This window comes from Pyrgilauda ruficollis, unplaced genomic scaffold, assembly GCF_017590135.1.
Source record: "Pyrgilauda ruficollis isolate IOZ18807 unplaced genomic scaffold, ASM1759013v1 scaffold29, whole genome shotgun sequence".
NCBI lineage: Eukaryota > Metazoa > Chordata > Aves > Passeriformes > Passeridae > Pyrgilauda > Pyrgilauda ruficollis.
In genome coordinates, this window is record NW_024524266.1 from 10,340,357 (window position 1) to 10,361,960 (window position 21,604).

The following is a 21,604-nucleotide window of genomic DNA, read 5'->3' on the forward strand; positions in this document are numbered from 1 at the left end:
GAAACAGTGAGTGAGGAAAGCAAGACCCTAAATTAGGCTTTGACAAGAACTAAATTTGCAAGCCTCCAGACCGATATGACACAAAAAAACTAGCTTTTTTCCCTCCCTCATATACACTTCAGGTGCTTAATGAAAGCCAGGCATATAAAAGGAGGAGGCCCACAACATGTTTTTTTACTAAATTTGAGTAATCACAGAACAGAACATTCTAAATACCCCAGTGCTTATCAACGGACGCAATTTTCTGTGGCTACTATTATTCACAATTACTAGTATTATTCACAATTACTAGTGATTTTCTACTTGCACCCTATTACACCCTTCACTTGTTAATTGCCTTCTTTTATTATGGTACTGGAATATGTTGCTCGTTAAAACACAGCATGCTAAGTTAAATAATAGTCACTGCAGCTGTCCTCATCTTTAATATAAAGGAAGACAGAAGTGCCCTGGAAAGAGACTAAAATTTTCACAGTTCTGGCCTCATTCCAGGACTGGGTTTGGTTTTAAAGTCCACTCTGTTTTTAACAGATTTTGGCATACCCTTGGGCCTCTTTGCAAGTTTCCAGGACATTATAACTCCAGCTCTGGTAAATAAGACCAATTAGAAAATTGTCCTTACACAGTGCTTGCCTCCCAGGCAAGGCGTACCATGCACTGAAACAAAGAGCCATCCACATCTGGAACACCCAGCCCTCAATTGCACAGCATCTCACTTCATACCACAGCTGTGAATACAAATATTGAAAATACTCATGCTGCACATCTGGACTGAACTTATACCTAAAGATGTCTAAATTAAGATACAATCAGACTTACATCTCAGCTGGGAGACAGCAAGAAACAATGTCTTAAACCAGCCTGTCTCTGTACAGAAGAGAGTACTGTCTGCTCTGTTCCTATGCTACATCCAAATTATTTAGCTTAAGACACTAGATAAGCAATAGCCCTTTGCTCCATCACCCTAGGACAGTGATGTATTCAGATTGCCCAGGCCTGGAAACAAGCACAAGCCTGCCATTGCAAACATCCATTGTTAGCCTCTGATAACAGACATGGGAGATGACAAATCCAAGATGCTCTCAGTTCTGCTCTGAAATGGCAGCCAGAGAAGAAGAAAGCAATCTAGGAGAGGGGCTGTGCTCAAACACCTGCCACATGAATCAGGGCTCCAGAAATCAGCATGGAAGTGTCTGCCTGCCCTACATATGGCAGTACCTGTCTGCACAGTACCCATCAGTGAGGCCCAGGCTTGCTTTGCTTATGATCCAAGCCAGGTCAGACGCAGGCTCTAAGGCAGAGGACATGCAGCTAGGCTGGAACGGCACAGAACCTAAAGTGAAACATTGCTGTCCTTAGAACTACTTGTTAACCTGGACCTACACACAGCTGTGCCTCAGACTGGGCTTGTGCCCAGCTGCTGAAGCAGCAGAGCCCTGAGGTGCCCAGAACCAGCCCTGCAGCCCCTCCTGCCATGGTGCTGGCTCTGTGCAGCACTACAGCAACTCTGACTTGACAATGCAAGTGACACCAATGGCCAGGAGAACTCAGTTACAGAGTCCAAGAGGAAATAAACTAATTACTCTCTCTGGATCACAGTTCTAGTATACTTTTTAATGAAATTAAGCACACATTAACATTCTGCAGGGTCACATATTCTTACAGCTGCTAATTCTGTTCTGCATATGATGTATTTTTTTCCTGGGAGACTCAATCAGCTGTACTTATCAACATTAATACTGTTCTGTATGTTGAAATTAGTAGACTATGAACTGAAAACATAGTTCTTTATTTTAAAGATAGCTTCTGATAGAAATCACTAGAAATAATTTGGTTTTAAAACAAACAAAATTAGGTATTCAAATTTTTCATGCATGTGAGATGCTAAATGCAACATTTTAGGGGTCATTTTGAACTAAGTGGACTTGCTCAAAAAATGTTTAAATCTGTTTAAAGCTTTTGAGTTTTGTCCATTATTTTGTTTGAAAAAGGCAAAAACATCTGTAGAAGCCAAATTCTGCATTCTTTCCAATGAAAAACCAGTCATTTATTTCTGAAAACCTTTTCTGTAGAAATGCTTAAATAGTTCCCAAAAGAAAACAAGGAGCGTCATGCTGGATTGGGCTAATAATAATTTTAATGAAAGCTGTTGACAGGCAAAGCAAGTTCATGAGCAATTAATTTTATCTTGTCTTACCAGGGTGCTATTGGCATTGTCAAAACAGAAGATTTAATGGCAGGGATTTCACATGCTGCTCAAAATACAAAGAATTTGAAGACCAAGACAGTAAAGGAGCTTGCCAATTTTGTTATGCACATCTAAATGAGTAAGTTTTAAAAACTGATTATATTAAGACATTACCTAAGGACAAGGCATGGTTCCAGCATTATTCTTACTGGCAAATTTCAACATTTTGAGTCAAATTCCTGAAATAATTTTTAAAAGTTCTGAAAAATAAGGCTAAATCCATATGCAGTATTTTTGTGAGCAATAGTTTAATGTTTACTCTTGTGTCTGATTAAACTGTCAGACAGGACCAGATTTATTACCATTTTCCAGAAAATACCACAGGAACTGCATTTCCAGATATATTATTAAGTTCTTAATCTCTTTGATTAATGCCATCCTGATGTTGTCCAATGCTGATTTTTAGTTAGCTAATTCACAATTAGCTAGCTAATTTAGTTTAGCTTTAGTTAGCTAGGTCACAGTCTTTAATAGTATGTGGATCACATCTAGTCTGTTACTTTTATTATTACATATGATTTCATTTGCATAAGGTCTATTTTCTCTGACAATCTTAATGGAAATTCTTTAGAAACTGAGTAATTATCATACATACGTACTACAAAAGTCTGTACCTAACTATAAGAGTTCAATAGTATTTCAGTGTATCCTGAAGTAATGATGTGCCTGCAGGTCCTGATGACCATCCAGCCTTCCAAGGAAACTCTACCATGAATGTGTATTTGTGGATCAAGCAGTGCTTTTTAGCCATTACTTTAATAAATCACTCATAACTCTATCATACTAAACATTTGAAGACATTCAGAATAATCAGTGACTCAGATTAAACAATCTCAGACTGACCAAGAACCCCTTGGACTGGAGTCTTCTGCAGTTAGTCAAGTGGCCTTTGGAACAGATCCACTCTCTCCTAGTTGCTGACAAAACAATGGTTGTCGGAAAGCAACAATTTCAAAAGCTACAAACTGTCCTGGTGCACAGTAAGTATGGCATTAAGGAGAGATGACTGTGATGAATGTGTGCAGAAAGGGAAGGAATTTGATATTATCTGCACTATAAATTTACATTTAAGCCCATATGGAACAGCAATAAAATGAAACAACTTCAATCAACCACCCTTACCGATTCAATGCAAAAGCATAATGAAACTTAATGTTGTGTTGATCAGCCAGGTCACAGGTAGGAAGCATTTCTAGTGTTTCTACCAGCTTCACCATAGCATCATAGTCCTGGTATGAAATGTAAAACAACAAAAAGGATTGAAATAGAATAAACTGAAAGGAGGAAAGCATCGCTAAGCTAAAACATATCATGAGCTATGTATTGTATCACAGCTTCTCAAGTGACTGTTCCTAAGAGAAACAACCACGCAGGCTGTGTAGGAACACACAGGGATTTTGTCTATCCATGTCAGTGCCTGCCTCTTCCTCACCACAATGCCCAAACTACTGAATCCCTCTAGCTAGGTGATCAATTACTCTCCCAACACCAGAAGAAGAGATGACAAGTCTGGCTTTTTTCAGGCCTTATTAAGATCTTCTAGTGAATGACACCTCACCAGGTCACCGTGGACTCAACCACAGCTGTCTCTGAAGTACATCAGCCACTTGTGCACTCATTTGGGTTACTCAGGGGTAACCCACACCTACAGTGCTGCAGAGGCCAATTTACTGACATTTCAAAGGGCCTTGTGTTACTGAATCCTTTCGTTCAAAACATGTTTTGATATGAGTACATTTCTCAAGGGAGACTTTTCATGATCATCAGAGCCGATCCAAATGAAGTTGGATAAAGTGCTGTAGGGAAAATATGCATTTCAGAATGGAAGGTTTGGTAATGAAGAATGATGTGGTCACCCATTACTCTCACAACCCATTTATACACAAGAAATAACCAACTTAGCTCCTGATGGGACAAAAAAAACTATAAAATAGTTGAAATTCTATTTGAAAATGGATATCAAACACACAGATCGCCAATTTGGAAAAACAGCTGCTTTAGCAAAATCAGAATTTATTTTTAAAAATTTAAACAAGTAAAAAAGGTGCAGTTAGATTTTAAAAGCAAATTAATGTTTCACGGAATTATAGTTCTCAATTTGGGCATCTCTAGCCAGTACAATGGTCATAATAAATGCATTTTCTTCATTCTAAATATATTTAATTTTATGGGGGGAGGGAGGAAAGGTAGGGGAGAGGAGAGCAAGGAAAGCATCTTGTTTCAGTAGGGATTTTTGCTTTTTTTCTTTTTAAGGAAGTTAAAAATTACTAAAAGCAAAGGGAGCGACCTTGGGAAGTCACCTAATCTGAGTCTCTTGTTCACAGGCAAAGCAAGGAAGAGCCTCTATCCCCTTAAACTGCCCAAAAGACAATCCAAACTTACACAATGTAACAACTGCTAAATTCAAAGTTGACACTAAATGCTCCCATTTAGTGTCAACTTTGAATCACTGCTTATCAAACAAAGAAGCACAGGAGAAGAAACAAGAGCCAAAATTGCACAGTAAAATAATCCACCTTAGTGTTTAAGCACATACCTGAATGTCTCTGTAAGAAAGAAGCAGGTTTATGACAATGTCAGAAGTCAGCACTTCAGTATTATCCATACGAAGCTTAATCCTGGCCAGCTCCTTAGCCAGTTCATCTCCTTGGTACTTCTCTCTAGCTTTTCTAATGTCATTTAGCAGCGTTTCTTTATAATAGGCACTAAAGAAATAGAAGTTAGACATAGGGGAAGAAGACTGTTAGACATTTCTTATGAAACATGGCTATGCTTCTAATAAAAAGTTTAATTTCTAATAAAAAGTATCATTTCCTCAGAATGAGGTCCACATCAAGCGTTTTCACATTTTCAATAACAACTTACAAATATTCCACCTTGCCCCACCTCAGACTGTAGGGCTATGTATCAATATGCTTATAACCAGGATCCGGAGGCAATTTTACCAACACAGGAAAACTGGAGCACTTCTTTGCCCCATTACTGACCCTGACAGATGTGGCACTTTGTATCATAAAGAAGGCTGCATCTGAGATAATGAAGTGACACAGAGAAGAAACACCAGCGTGATGTAAAGAGGAGGTATATTATTTTATCACAGAAGCTGGAAGGAGACTTTCCAACACAGAAACTAAAACAAAAAACAAGCCAACAAAAGCAGATTTAGTTACAATCTCTTTGATGTACATAATACATAATGTGGGTAGGATCTTTGTAAAAGCCTCCAGTAATTGCATCTTATTTACACTAATATCAGTGCACAAGCCAACATCAGTGCTTTTGTAAATTGAAAAAATAATATGTATATTGTCAGCATGACAAGTATGAATGGCCTCAACAAGCTACTTAGGGGTAAATTTATCCTGGAGCAGGCCATGGAGTCTCTAGTTTGGAACTTAGCAGGTGCCACCTGACAGATATTCCCGTGCGTACAAGCCCCTTCTTGCTCACAAATGAGTATTTCAAAGCATTAAACCTTGCTTAGCATAAGCCCTCCACACAGCAAAGAAAATTAAGTTCTCTGTCTCACACACATTATAATCAAAGCAACAAGGTCACAGTAAGCACTACTGGCAAGCACAGCCTCATACAGTGCAAGCACAGAAACAAGGGCAAGAGCGGGCACGGACTGTAAGGTGGGATCAAGACCACCCAAGAACCCCCAAAGACTTCAAACCCATTTCCAGAAAGATCTAGAAGAACAGATTGCATGTAACTAATGTGCATACACAGTGAGAAACTGATCTCTAGTGCGGGGAAAACTTATTTATAAAAAAAGAAAAATTCCCCAGAAAATCCAGGGTGCTTGCCCTGCATATGCATCCCAGGACCATGGAAACCCCAGCTGGATTGACAATGGAGCCAGAATGGGTGATCTCTCTTTCGTTCCTCCTCTCTGCCCCTCTTTAATTTATCTCTCTCTTTCTCCCTTCTCTTTCACCCTACACCCTTTATCCAAAGCACTCTGCTGTGCCTTACACTAGGAGGTCAAGGATTAAAACACCAATTTCCATTACAAGTATGTAGTTTACTAATAAAACTTTGCAAACTTTTGCAGACCCTCTGATTTTGTCATTCCTTTCAACTGTAAGCATCTAGGAATCTTGGGTGCTCCATTCCCCTTCAGGGTAGGATGTCACAGGAGGATCATCCATGGGATTGCAAGGATGGGACCACAAAAGAATGGTAGTTTTTTAGACAAGCCTTTCACTTGGGTGGGATGGCAATGGGGAAAAAAATCTGAGGGCCCTCAGTGCTACCTCATGCTTCAGACATTAGGAAAATTAAAAACCAGAAACTCAGTCTCTATGAGTGTTTTCCAGAAATACATACAAAACAGAAATAGTTGCAGAATACAGGGTGAGCAACTGAGAAATAAAGACCTCCTTCTCCAACCCCAATTCTCAAAACACCAACAGTCCCTTGTAGAAATGGCTAAGCAGTAACGTGTTTATTAAGTGGCACCGGAAGGTTAATATTTATAAATAAAAACAAAACATGAGACTTACAACTGAATGCCCATTGCTACCATGTATATATTTTATCTGATGAGAGAAAAGGACAGTTTTTGGCTCTGAACTCTATGAAGAATCTATGAGCTTAGCTCCTATTATGACCTTATATACTGTAAAACTTAAGCACTTTATCTTACCCATGGGCTACCTTTGCTTTCTGGAAAGTAACTATAAATCAAATTCTAGCACAACATGGTTAGTTAACTGCAACAATTGCAGGCCAGGAATACAAAAAGCAGTAAAATTGGCAGCTTCTTTTGACACTACATTAAATGCAATGAAAAATTAAAAATTGATAATCAATGCTACTAGAAATTCTGTACCTTCTTTTTTCATAAAATCAAAAAGAGACTATCAAAGGTTCTGGAACCGTATGTGTTGTAACATTACCATGATGTAACATGGACATCCTTGAGAAGGCTGAGAAACTTGTCCACCAGTGGGACACAAAATGGCCCCAGAATATTGTCCCAGCTGGGCTGCATGTACTCAGAGGCTCTTCGTTGGGCATCACTTTCACAGCAAAAGTAGTCAGCACAGGGTGTGACAATGTATGGAATAAAATAGTAATTGCCACTTGAAGCCTAAAATAAAAGCAGGAAGAGTTTAGAAAACAAATGAAAGTGGAAATATATTTGTGTATACACAGAATCTTCCGCTGACAGAAAAAACAGCTAGAGTAGCGATGGTGTGTAAGAAGTTCTAGTGAACTGTTTAACACAAGATTTGCAAGCATTAAATTCAAGGAAATTTGTGTGGAAAAGTTACAAATATTACCAAAGCTGAAGAATAAGGGTCCAGGTTTGTTAAGTGACAATACAACAAAACTGTTCAATCTTCCCTTTTAATGCAATGCATGAATGATGTTCTGTTCCCAAATTTTTGGCGTCAGAGATGTACTTGCATTCTCTAAGCTCACCCTGAGCTAGGAAAGATATGATGCAGAGCTCCCCAAAAGGAGAGAAATACAGAAACATAGACACTGGAAGGACTTGATAGAGATGTTTAATCCAGAGGAGCCTACAAAACATCTGCTGCATGCTACCATCAAAATCCTAACCAGCCAAACCCCAAAACTTAGAAATGTTTTGTGATAGACTTTGTAGGACTTGTAACATAAAATTCTAGAAGTAAAACCCAAAAAACCTTGATATGCCACATAAAATGTGTAAATACAACCAAGGTGCTGAAATGGGTGAGGACACAAGAAATGGCCCTTCAGAGCCCAAAACCAGCAAGTTCAGAGTTTTCAGCCCCTGAGCAAGACCCCAGAAGTCAGACCACTGTGAAGGCTTCCACAGCTGGGAGAAGCACCTGTATCCCATTCCAGCTATGACAACTCTGCTTAAATGGAAGGTGAACTTTATATTTGAGAGTAACTAGATGGGAGCACTGAGGCAGAGGTCAACATGATATACCTGCCATGATCAATTACCACTGTGTTGGAGACATCTCAGCACTGAAGTTGTACAGCAAAATCATACCTGTCCTTTCTTCACATTCTCTAAGCATGTAGAAAAGCCATAGCCATTTATAGTCACCTTGAACAATGGGAGAAGGCTGACATCATGAAAAGAATGGATATGAAGATGGCACATTTTTGAATGTATTAGTAAACTAGACAGGAGAAACAGACTGTTCACAGGAACTTAAAAATGTACAGCATGCAGTTACTAAAATGACAAATAAAAAACCTGTATCAGTACATCCTCTTGCTGATCTGAGTGAGGATTTAGAATTTTAAATTATTTCTAGCAGATAAAGATCAAGTCATATTCCTTTCTTACAAACCTTAACTTAAATTATCTCTGTTGTAACAATATAATTATCTGTTGGATGTTATGTTTACTTCCCAAAAAAAAACCTCAGAAAAACTGCAACCCAAGACACCAATATGGTAGCACAGTTTTGTCTCAGGTTTATTCAAATAAACAGTAAGTTCATTGCAACACAAAAGCAGCTTGTCTATAAAGTCTGTTCTTAAACCTTTAACAGCAAATTAGCTCTTCCTGCAATGAAAAAAGCCCATCCAATTTGAAAGGGTAATGTATCTTGAGATGCAAAGAGCTGCAGTTACCTATTGAAAAAGCAATTAAATTTTCAGAAAAAAAATTAATTACACATGTGAAATACCATATTAATCTTATCCTCAAACATAGTACTGTTATCCAGCCAACATATCATCTATTTGACTTAGATTTCTTGTCTCCTTTTGCATAGTGAAATCTATGCAAATAAATGCTCCTGTCTTCTAGCTTCTTCTGTACAATATTTACATATAATAAATTATAAAACCCTTTCATATAGACTGTGTGGCCTAGGAAAGCCTTTCCTATCTTCATGATGTAAAAAACCAGTTCATCTACTTTTCTTACACTAACAAGAATTAAAGATGGCTGAATATATCACCCTTGCTTTTTCTGACTTTCTGTTCAGGATGCTGGTCTCTGATACCAAAAACCAATAACTTTGAAAATTACTGTCTTGTCATACACCAACTATTGCTTTTTAAAGATAATGAATAAATGGTTTAGCTATATGTAAAGTAATGTATGTAGCAACCCTACCTGCATATGTATAGACATACATGTAATATCTATAAACTATTACTTATCTAATTGTAATAGAATTATAACTTCATAGCTTATCAAGACTATATGATGCGTTGGTTAATTTCAGGATTAGAAGCTAGGATATTTTAATTTGTCCGATTTTGGGAAATTTTAAGTTAAAAATTACAGCCAAGCAGACTGAAGAAAAACCCCAAAACTCTGAATAGCTCATCTTCCAGTGTATAATGTATGCCAGCACTGGAACTTTAGTATTTAATCACAACATTTTAAAATCACAAAACAAGCCACAAATTTAAGAATAAGAAAAAAAAAAAAACCAGAAAATAATTGCAAATAAGTTGAGAAAGGGTCCTGCTTTTCAGGTGAAATAGTTAAAGGAATCAAGCAGAAAGCCATGCCTTTGCTGAGAGGTTGAAAGACTGAAGCACACAGAGGCCATTTTTAGACTATAGGCAAGCCCGGCCAAATGTAGAGTGATTTTTGTCTTAAAATATTTTCCAAATATTTTTTTAATGCTGTTAAAAGTAAACTTTTGACCTTAATTTAAACACATTTTTTAAATTGTACTGGTAAAGTTATTCTGGTGCAACTGTCACTTTGTGACACAGATGCACACTTGAATTAAAGGTAGGTTTTCTCGAAGTAAGTAATGTTGAGTAAAAATCTCTGCACTTTCAAGGAGGGAATTACGCCTGCCAAACTAATAGCACAATTATTTTACTTGAGCCATGCTATTAATTTTGCCACTCAAGTACCAAGAATGCTTACTCCCCCTCACAGAGCAGTCAGAAGGAAAATACAGAAAGCAATAGAAAAGGAACTGCATTGACTCCAAGATATCACAAACTCCTGAGTGTTCAGGGAGTTTAACTCACTGTTGTCTCAAGTGTTAGGGTTTTCTGTGGCATCACATTCCTATCCATCTTGCCATATAGGCAAGTACTGGATTTGCATGGCCAGGTTTTGGTAGTGGGAGGGCCTTGGAGGCTACAGGAGTGGCTTCTGTGGGAAGCTGCTGGAAACTTCCTCCATGTCCAGCAGAGCCAATGCCAGCCAGCTCCAAGACAGATGTGCTGCTGGCCAAGGCTGGGCCAATTAGAAATGATGGTAACTCTTCTGTGGTAACAGATTCAAGGAGAAGGAAAAAAGTTATTGCACAGATGTAACTGCAGTCACAGACAAGTGGAGTGAGACAATATGAGAGGAACAACTCTGCAGACACCAAGGTCAGTGAGAAGGAGGGGCAGGAGGTGCCCAGATGCGGGAGCTGACATTCCCCTGCAGCCCATGGAAAAGACCGTGGTGAAGCAGCTGTGCCCTTGCAGCCCATGGAGGACAGGGATGCAGAGATCCACCCACAGCCCATGGAGGACAGGGATGCAGAGATCCACCCACAGCCCATGGAGGACAGGGATGCAGAGATCCACCCACAGCCCATGGAGGACAGGGATGCAGAGATCCACCCACAGCCCATGGAGGACAGGGATGCAGAGATCCACCCACGGCCCATGGAGGAGCCCCACACCAGAGCAGGTGGATGGCAAAGAGGAGGCTGTGACCCCATTTGAATCCTATGCTGGTGTGAGCTCCTGACAGGGACCTGCAGACCTGTAGAGAGAGGAGTCCAGACTGGAGCAGGTTTCCTGGTAGGACTTGTGACCCCATGAGGGACTCATGCTGGAGCAGGCTGTGCCGGAAGGACTGCACCCCACGGAAGATTGGCCCATGTTGCAGCAGTTTGTGGAGAGCTGTTGCTTGAGGGATGGACTCACGTTTGTGAAGCTCATGGAGAACTGTCTCCTGTGAGAGGGACCCCACACTGGAGCCAGGAAATTACTCCTCTCCCTGAGCAGTGGGAGAAACCACCTGTGATCAACTGACCATAACCCTCATTCCTGTCTCCCTGCATTGCTGGGATAGGAAATAGAGTTTGGAAGGAGTGAGGGTGGGGGGAGAAAGGTATTTTTAAAGTCTCATTTTACTTCTTATTATCCTGCTTTGATTTTATTACTAATAAATTCAATTACTATCTCTAATTCAAGCCTGATTTGCCCACAGCGGTATTTGGTGAGTGATCTCTCCCAGCATTTAACTCATGAACCCTCTGTTCTATTTTCTCTCTCCTGTCTGGCTGCAGAGGGGAGTGAGAGAGTGGCTCTGGTGGGTGCCTGGCATCCAGCCACGGTCAACCCACTACAGTGATTAAGATATTATAAACTTCCAAAAAATACTTCTTCTTCCAAAGCTGAATAAATGCAGTAATTTTTACGTAAAGACTGGCAAGAGAGATTATCACAAGACAAACACTTTAAATTTCTGGGATCTAGCTTGCAAGGACAAGTACTCCAATCACCTTGAAGGAAAGATCCTGCCAAGCACTATTCTTAAATCATCCTTATTCATGTTTACACGTCTAGAAACACAGTGAAAGAATAGCATATCTATTTAACAGAAAGCAGATTTAAAGTGATACATACTTTGCCTATTAGATTACCACTGTGGTATTCAGGAGGTACTTGAACACGCAGAAAAGCTTTGAGGTTGGCAACCTACTCCAAATTGAAATAAAACAACAAAGAGGAAAACACCACCACAAAACACCATAAGAAACAAAAAGACACACATGACACATGAATAAAGAAATAATTAAAGAAAGAAACAACAGAAAATGAATATAGATATTTGTAGCAAGACTATATTTACAAGGCAAAGAAAACAGTTCAACACTTTGTAATTTCTCTTATCTATCTCATCTTTTGGATTCCTCTTATTTATATTATTTATATGTCTATACATCTCCTGTGTCATCATTAAGATGTTTTCAGTCTTATTTTTATGAACCTGTCAGACTCATTATGTGATTAGTTAATTATAATCAAACCACTGCACATTGCTTGAGATGGTAATATTTCCATAAAAACTAACTTTCGTACAGAAATTTTAAAAGCCTTAGTTTTCACTATCTAAAGTAACAGTGGCATATTTCATTATTAAAGTAGCATTTATTTGGCTACCCATTACCCTTGTACTATTTTCTACCCAAAAAGAAAAATTACTGAATTTAAGATGTTCCTGCTCTTTCATTCCGTGCCCTTTTACAATCTCTTTTGACACTTCAGCTCCCTCAGGCCTTTTTAGCAATATATCATTAGAAAACTGTATCATATAAACTATTATACATTGTACAAATAATCAGAAAATAAAAAATAGAAAGCTACTCTGCAATAATACTTCTTTGGACTATTAAATTCATATAATGTAATCATACTTCAGAGTCTTGGCTCTCATTATGATCCACAGGGGCTACTTAACTGAAGAATGAGTCCAAGAGCCAAAATCTATCTACTTCGTTTTCTTAAATGTTCATTGCCTCGAAACAGTATATACAGTCTAATTTATACAGCTACTAAGAAACCTCTGAAGAAACTTTCTGCCAATTACAGTAAAAAAAGGATTTTTCAATGTAAAAATTCCTTGTGGCAAGGATAAATTGCAATCCAGTTCCCTTTAGATCAAGAAGAATTTTTGTTAATGACTCCTCCATGGTCCAGACATTCACTGCTTCATATAAGAGCTGCTACATGATTTCATGAAAAATAACCATTTAAAACTCTAAAAATATTTCACCAAGCCCAAAGGCCTAAGTATACAACAATACAAACCTTTTGGTTTAATAGCCAGGCTACTTTCCTTTAAACACCTTCCTTGAATGCAATTAACAGGGTTATTAAAATTTCTTCAGGCATATTATAAACTAAAGAACAAATAACTAGTCTTTCTCCTTATGTTCTGTACTTGGTATAATAATTTTTCCATAGTGGAAAGTTCTAGTTTGTATTTTCAATGCCTCATTCAAATTGAATGGATCAAAGTGTGCATCTCAAACTATGTGTAACCAATCCCAGAGCTACCGCCCAAAGGACTGCACATTTTTTTCCCTGACTCCAGCAGTTTTCTAAAGCCCCTTGTTCAGTCTTTTCTTCACTTAATCTTGAAATTTTTTTCTCAATAATTTCTTAAGATCCTGTAGCAGCAGATGAAATTTCCTTCCTTAAAAAAAAATCAAGGATGGCAAAAAATTTTGAATCAAAATAGGAAAATTTCCCAGTGGATTTTGCCTATTACATTGGTTTGGAAAAAGATTATTTTTTAAAGCATTTTTTGCTTTTGAAAATCCTTGAAATCTCATTTCTCAAGTCAACTGATGTTTAGCTGACATGTTCAGGAACTCCAAAGCACATGCATCTTCCATAACTAATTTTATTTCCTCTGTCCTTCCTTCATTTTTCCATAATGGCACCTGTTCTGCAAGACTGCATATTTGCAATTTATTTTATTGATAATAATTTTGACAGAAACTAGGAAGCTTTGCAATCTTTATTAAAACTAACAGAAATGTCCTTAAAGCTCAGAGGAGCTCTACAGAAGGAAATCTAACTGATGGGACACAGAATCTTGATCTTGAATTTCATGCCAGGGCAATTCTTCCTTGGGAACTGAACTCCCATAGATAATAATGATTTCCTTTCACATCCAAGTATGCAATAAATTACCAATACAGAATTTTAACTGCTTGCTTGGGGAAGTCAAAGAGAACTGAATCACATTCCTCCATCTTATCTGTGAAAACTGCCTTCCTGGATGGTGGAAGGAAGGAAGTTCTCCTACTCATACTCTTTTTTCAGACAGTAAGCTATTAAGTCTCCCAGGCTCCCACCACTGCAGCTGTCTGCTGTATAATTTTCACTGTTAGATCAGCTATACTCAGGCCAACTCTCAGTTGAATTGCTGACTTTTCTTCTCTGCATTGTTTTCAGCTTTATGTGCAGTTTACTTGCTCTTCCCTCCTCCTCAATGCTGAATTAGAATAATGTTTTCTCTACAAGGAAAATATCCATTCTCTTCAAGGCTTTCTTGTGATACACAAAGCAAATTTCCCTGGTGACACACTAGACATTCACCTTCTCTGCAACTTCAACAAGGCTCCACATCTCTTCTATGCTACGATTTTTCTGCACCTCTGTAGATGATGTGAGATTTGTAGGATAATAGGAAAGACGAGAGCAGGGAAACCTCAGAGAAATCTCTAAGCTACAGCAGCCAGCCCAGAAAGTTTCACTCTTGCTGCTGGAACAAAGGTGTGCTGTGCCTGGGAACAATCTGAGTTGCTCCCCTTTCCTTACATAGCCTGCAGATGCAAACACAGAGCCTGTGAAACATGGAGAGGACTTCTCCTGCAATGGTACTCCTGTGACTACCACTGGGCTGGAGGAAGGCTTAGGAGACATCTCTCCTCTTTCCAGCATGCCTCCAGCCCCTGATAAAAAGCATATTTAAGCTCTGCTATTCCCCAGTTACAGCAGAGGCATACCGACGTTCTTCACTCAGGACAAGTGAAAGGAAAACACAAAGCTCTACTACAGGGGAATCAACTATTGCATCTAATATTCAGCAATTAAACTGAAATGGTTATCTAACTATATATTTGACTGGATATAACAAATTCATGCCAATTATGTAGCTACTTAACAAGCACAGCAACCCTGATTAGCAATTCACTTCAAACAAGACATTGCCCATACAATTGTAAAATATTTAACCAAGCAATGAAGCAGTGGCACCATACTGGATCAGTGGTAAACTGCAAACCTCTCATCACAACTCACTGGATTTGAAAGGAGGGGAAGGCAATTGGCTATTTGAAGTCAACTTGGACTTAAAAAACCATAGTTTTATCCTGTGAGTTATTTAGCCTGCTCATGACTTTGTTCTAACTTCTGAATAAAAAAATACTGATAAAAGAATTAAATATGGTAGCACATTTATCTAATAATAGAAGGTATAAACAACTTCAAATAATAGAAATAAGAATCCATACTTGGTATTTAAATTCATTCCTTTTTTACCTCACTGTATTTTACTCACTTTTTTTTTTCCCCCTTAATTTAAGCACTTCAAGAAAGTGGATTAGACAATCCCTCCTTTTTAAAGGAAGAATCAGCATCCCAGTCTCCCTGCCCCTTCTGTGAGCCACAAGGTGTTTACAGGTCCAATACCAGACTCCACCATAGAAACCATGTCACTGGAACCAAAGGTATGGAGCTGAGTCAGGAGAGGTTTAGCTTGGACATCAAGGAAAGGTTCAACAGGGTGGTTGGGCAATGAACAGACACCCCAAGGAAGTGGTCACAGCAACAGCCTAACGGAGTTCAAGAAGGGTTTGGACAGTGTTCTCAGCACATGGTATGACTTAGGGATGCCCTGTGCACGGCCAGGAGTTGGACTCAATGATCCTGGTGGGTCCCTCCCAGCTCGGCATATTCTGTAATTCAATCTTCTCTTCAGTGTGAAGGGAAATACCCCACCTTTCTGGAGAAAGACTGCCAAAAGAAAGGACTGTAGGCTGCTAATCTGATTGCACTAGGTTGAATTTGCCACCCTTCCCTTTGTTGTTTACTCCATGTCTGGTATTACCACACAACAGCTCATTCAGAATTCTCCCTCTTGCTCTAGAAGGGAGAACTCATGGTCCTGAAATTTTGGTCATCCACCAGCTGATGGATAAGCAGCATTCACAAGCAAATGTGACACATTCTGAGTCCCCCTTCACAAAGCCACAGAGCAGTAAATGCAGTTCCCACCACACAGGTCAAACTTGTTCAAAGATCCCTGAGACAGCCAGGAAGGGTGACCTGCATTTGCATGTGCTAAACCTGATCTGTCTTTTGCCTATGTGGAGCACTGTGGCCAAGTCACAACAGCAGCTCAAAATAAACTGCTAATGCATTTTTTCTTCTAGTTCTCTTTAAAATTACTATCAAACTCCAAGACCACTTTATTATTTTAATCCTGCTCAATGCTGTTTAGAAGAAAATAACAGTATATGGTGAATGAGAGGAAACAGAAAGGATAAATGGAAGTGGAAGAGGTTTGAAAAATTAGTCATTCTCAAAATAACAGTGTGGAGGATTTAATGAAAATTACCACTGATATGGCAAAATATACAATTATATAAGATATCATGGCATATTTCAAAAAGCTTAACTCCTACATTTTATCTTGTTTCAAACTTACTTGTTTAGCTTTATTTGCATTAAGTGTAAGACTATTTTTACTTTGGGAAATAAGCTTTCCTAAGAAATAAGCATTTCTAAGTAAATCTGTGAATTTTTAAGTTAGAGGACAGGTATACAGAAGCCAAAGCTGTTTGAGATACAAAAGCAAACCCCATTAAGGCATAACAAACATCTACATTTGCACAAATGAGTGATAGTGGTAGAGGGAAAAAGAGATTTTGAATTTCTGAGTTTATATTTGGATCTGTCAACCTATAAATAAAACTTATATCTTACTGGCACTTTTCTACAACTTAGAAAGGAATTGATAAGGAAAAGTAGCTTTAAAATCTAGTGTTACTTTGGAATGTCAGCAAGTTTTTCAAAAGTTTGAATTATAGACGGGTAAAACAACTGCCTTTAATCATACAGAGTATATGTATGTTTGGCAGCTTTAGTATTAAAGTTGCTTCAAATCTAGGATCTTCATTTTGTGTTTTAAAATGAGTGTGGATTTAATACTTACTGTGTTTTTCTGAGATACCATATCCTGTGGGGAGAAAAAAAGATAATAGAAATGTTTATTTGTTTTTACTGGGAATTATTATTTCCAATAAAAACCACTGCTATACATATATATATGTGTGTGTACCCACACATTTACAAATGGGTTCTTCACAGCATAATCCAGATTTCCTGCCACAGTATATTTCCAGTAAAGGGACAGAACAACATCAAGAAGAGTCTCAGCAGCTTAGGTTAAGAAAAAATTAACAATTCAGTGACAAAACCTTGAAATAGTGTTCAGAAAATAAAGAAAGTTGTACTTAGCAGTAACTAGAATTTCTCCGACTGGGCACAACCAGGCACACTCTGAGCATTTGTGAGACAAAAGCATTCGAAGCTGGAGGGTTTTTCTCTCTGAAAGAATATCCTTCACATATCTAAGCCCCTTTGTTATGAAGATTGGTATACACCAACACATTCATTCTACACCCTAATTCTTCTTACCTGAAAATCTAACGAGAGATACAGAAACAATGAAGCAGATGATAAACTAATGGGCATGCAAACCAGACCTCAGAGACATCTAGTTGCTGGTAAGTAACCTTCTCTTCTCTTGGGTGATGGATTATATGTTCAATGAACTCCACTTAGTCAAACTAAAGAGGTCTCCAGGTAAGCCACACTACAAATATTAGACACAGACTTGTTTCTAATCAAGGTTGTCAATATACTTGAATTAAATGGGCTCTGACAACCTGAGATGATTCTGCTTGAGTACCTTCATATCTGACAGCCGGAAATCCGCTTGGACAACCACTGCACAGCCCATGCCCATGCACCCATTTCCTCAACAACAGGCAAAAATATCAGGGGGCATTTAAGAGGTTTAGCTCTATAGATATGACTCTTTTGAAACCCAGATTACATATTCTTTTAAATCCTTAGAACTAGGTTGTTTTGAAAGAACATTGGTGAAAAGGAAGAGACAAGTCTTGGGACAATTTCAGGATAGCTCCTAAGATAAATTGTATAAAGTCAGGTTGCCAGAACTTCACAGATCTTCAGCAGAAGTAACAGCAGTAACATCAATATTGCTTTTACAACACTCAGGCTGTGCACCACTTTTAAGAGAATGCAACCTAGGTCCAAGTAAAGTAATACAATTCTGAACAGAAGTGAACAAACCCTGACCAAATTACTCATAAACTTCAGAACAAAGAAACAATCAGAGGGTCAAAAAGGTACTAAAACCTAAATGGAATATCTAATTAGCCTAAACTCCTTACGCCAAATAAAATGCTTCATAACAAAAGTGATGGAAGGCTTAGACAGCTGAAATACTACATATCTAATTAATGTCTATCTAGCTAAGCAAGTATCTCCAATAGAGCTTTATCTACTGCAGTTAAATTTTTCTCAACAGGGAGAAATTAACTCTTCTGAAACCATTCAGCACCCACGACGTGAAATGTGTCATGAACTGTTCTTTGCTGAAATACCCTATGAACAGTCCCTGCCTACCTCCTGAAGTATTCCTTAGAAAGGTGTATTAGCATATTTGAATGCTATCCAGCACTGAACTGGGGCTCGACTGCTGAAGAGATAGCAATGACAAGAGGAGCACTGAACCCTGTCTCAGTATCCAGCTTAAACCATTTGATACACAGGATCACTCCTAGCTGGTTCCAGCAACTTAAATCACATTTTACAATCCCACCTAAGATATGCTATGGGCCTATTTAGGCCAAGGGGGTTATGCAAACAACTGAGGGACAAGTAAGATATCAGTGCCACTGACAGAGTTCCTAGAAGAAGAAAGGTGAAGGCAGATAACAGGTTTTTTAGCCTTAAGTGACCTAGTCACATTCTGGTGTTCCCCAGTCCCTAGTCCTGAGTATTACATTATTAGAAAAAAAGGCTTAGAACTGACAGTACAAAGACTTGCAAGGTCTGGCAACAACCAGTCTAAACATCCAACCACACATGGATGCAATCCTGGAGATTCTTCAACACTCCAGTTACGGAGCAGGGGCTTGAGTATGTGCTTTGGCACGAAGTGCAGAAATCAAAGCCAATATCCTCAATGGTCAGCAACAAATAGAGAACAACAAGCCTGTGCTTCCCAGACTTGGGCACATCCTTGGAAGAACCAAGTTGATCAGAACAGCTGAGTGACAGCGTAAAGAAAGTTAAAAATGTGTTAATGAAAAATAAAAATGAGGTATTTCATGGAAGTCAGGTATATTAGCAGCAGTGGATGAAAAGCTGTATGCCTGCCCACCCTGATTAGATGGAGGAAAGGAGGACATGCCAGTAATACCTTAGCATGTCCATATGGATAATCTTATTGAGCAAAGAATGCGACAGGCTCCAGCTCTGAGATCTTGGAACTCCAGGCCACATGGAATGTGAATGTGTATGTGGACCACCACATGAAGAAAGGAAGTATGGGTTATAGACACATGACAGCAAAATCAAAGACACCGAGAGCAGAGAAGAGGAATGAGAAGCCGTGACAGAACAGAGCTCTTCTGGAAAAAAAGGAGACTTAATATTCTTACGGAATCAAGAGAGATTGGAGAACTGCAATAAGGATTTTTGGACACTAAAGGTGTGGAAAAAAAGCAAAGTAGCAAGGGGCCATAAGTCAAAATAAGGATAAAACAACCAAGCATGAATGCAATAAGGATTTTTGGACACTAAAGGTGTGGAAAAAAAAGCAAAGTAGCAAGGGGCAGTAAGTCAAAATAAGGATAAAACAACAAAGCATGAACAATGTTTCTCTCAGTGAAGGTAGCAAGAAAATGGATGATATTAAAAGCAGAAATAGATGATATACAGGACAAAAGTCTAAACGTGATGTAAAATAAAGAGAACCTGCACTGAGAAAGGTAGAAACATCCACAATATATAACTTGGATTCAGAACAGCAATTTCAGGACTTAAGTGTAAAGCATATATTATGCTACTATAAAAATGAACAACAGCCCTATAAAAAGATTTGGTAAGGGTGTCTTTTCCTATCTTCAAACAGCAATAAAAAGGAGATTCTAGTAGTCTTAGCTAGTCAGCACCTAGGGAATACAAACCTCATCTGACAGAAGCGCTTACATAGAAGCAGGCTGCAATACAGCCCTTGTTCAAGTTGCTATTATACAGGCCATAACTTTTTCTTACATGTAGTCTAAGTAAAACAGGGAAAGGAAGGAAAAAATCAGACCTGTACTCTCAATTCCAAGTCTAACTACCTGAAGCAAAATCAGTACCACACTATGGATCTTTTCTTACAAAAACACGCATTTATTTATTTTATTATTACTGGTTTTGCTAATAGTTGCTTTTTCTTGGCAGGATTTAATTAGGCAGCTATCAGGCATTACATTAAATGTAAGTTTCCAAAACCACAAACATCTGTAGGATCAGGTATAAAGATATTTCTGAAATGAAGCAGATTGTGAAGTGAGAGCCTTACTTTGAGAGACTGAGCAGTGTCAGCATCAGTGTCATGGTAAAGAATAACATTATTGGCCATGTCAAAGCTTTCACGCACGCCAAGGTGGTAGAACAGTGATGGTTGCTTGGAAATATCACTCATGTCCACAACTGCAACATCTGAAATGAGAGAAGTGGAAAAGAAGAGAGAATGCTAAAAAAATAATAATCTTAAACCCAATTTTAATCTTACACAGGATTTAAAATAAATCCTGAAATTACACACACACACTGGACAAAGTCAACGGTTTCAAATAAGGGTCATTTTCTTATGAGAGAAGTAAATTTTACCCTTCATATAAAAGATAAGAGCCACTCATGAAATTATCAGTGTTACATTAACTGGGAGGCTGAGTTTATCAATCTTGCTTAAGGTTTTGAAATCACAGCATCAGGAATGCCTTGGGTAAAAAAAGCAATTTTGCACTTGCTCCCTGAGGCCTTTATACAGCATTAATACCCATAGGACAGAAGTTTCAAATATTCAGGATGGAACACCTAAAAATAATAATGTAAATTAAAAAAAACAGGGAAAACTGTGAGACCAAGTTTATTTTAAGAGGCTGAGGTTTGAAGAATGGGAAATTTCTACACAGTAGGAAAAGAAATTACACCAAAAATTTACTATTAAAAGCTACAGGGAAGATTTTCAAGATGGGGGCGGGGGGGTGGGCAAAGCAATGAGGTAATTCAATCACAAGTAGCCAGAGCAAGACTTCCCCTTTTCTTTAGTGGTCCAGTCAGAAAAAAATGGAAGTCAGAAACACAAGAAAGAACATTTACATCTGTGCAAGAAGAGCTATGCAGAGCGCTAATGAGAAATATCCCATATTATGCAGAACAGCTGAGATACAGACAAAAGATTGAGTTCACCATTTTGTCTCATATAGACCTAAACAGCAATGCAGGAAGAAGGGGTAACTGGAGAATAGGACACTTAAAGCTGAGTTTTTATCTCTTGATCCTTATATACTATATATTCCTAAGAAAATTTTGCTTTAAAGTTTTTTAGAGGTCTGTATCTATATGTCTGTCTGCTTTCACCACTTTGGGATGCATGGATGAACTGAAATCCAAAGTATTCATAAGAACAGAGCCATAGCATTGAAACCACAAGGGAGCCTGAGGTTCAAAACAGATTCCAGAGACCCAGTGCAGCTGGGCAGTAAATTCTACATCTCTGAAGGGGTAACAGACAGTACCTGGTACATACAG

At 38.5% G+C, this 21,604-nt stretch overlaps 1 protein-coding gene across 2 annotated transcripts in view; it reads right to left on the reverse strand.

Moving 5' to 3' along the window:
* The window catches only part of MAP3K15 (mitogen-activated protein kinase kinase kinase 15), an 81,555-nt gene that overhangs the window by 35,879 nt on the left and 24,072 nt on the right, over window positions 1-21,604 (reverse strand). For both annotated transcript variants that reach the window (XM_041472476.1, XM_041472475.1), the window contains exons 2-7: window positions 20,370-20,509; window positions 16,917-16,940; window positions 11,813-11,884; window positions 7,153-7,346; window positions 4,785-4,953; window positions 3,371-3,477 (exon numbers count right to left, since the gene is read on the reverse strand). In XM_041472476.1, coding sequence (XP_041328410.1) covers window positions 3,371-3,477; window positions 4,785-4,953; window positions 7,153-7,346; window positions 11,813-11,884; window positions 16,917-16,940; window positions 20,370-20,509 — 706 coding nt within the window. The remainder of the gene's footprint in view (window positions 1-3,370; window positions 3,478-4,784; window positions 4,954-7,152; window positions 7,347-11,812; window positions 11,885-16,916; window positions 16,941-20,369; window positions 20,510-21,604) is intronic.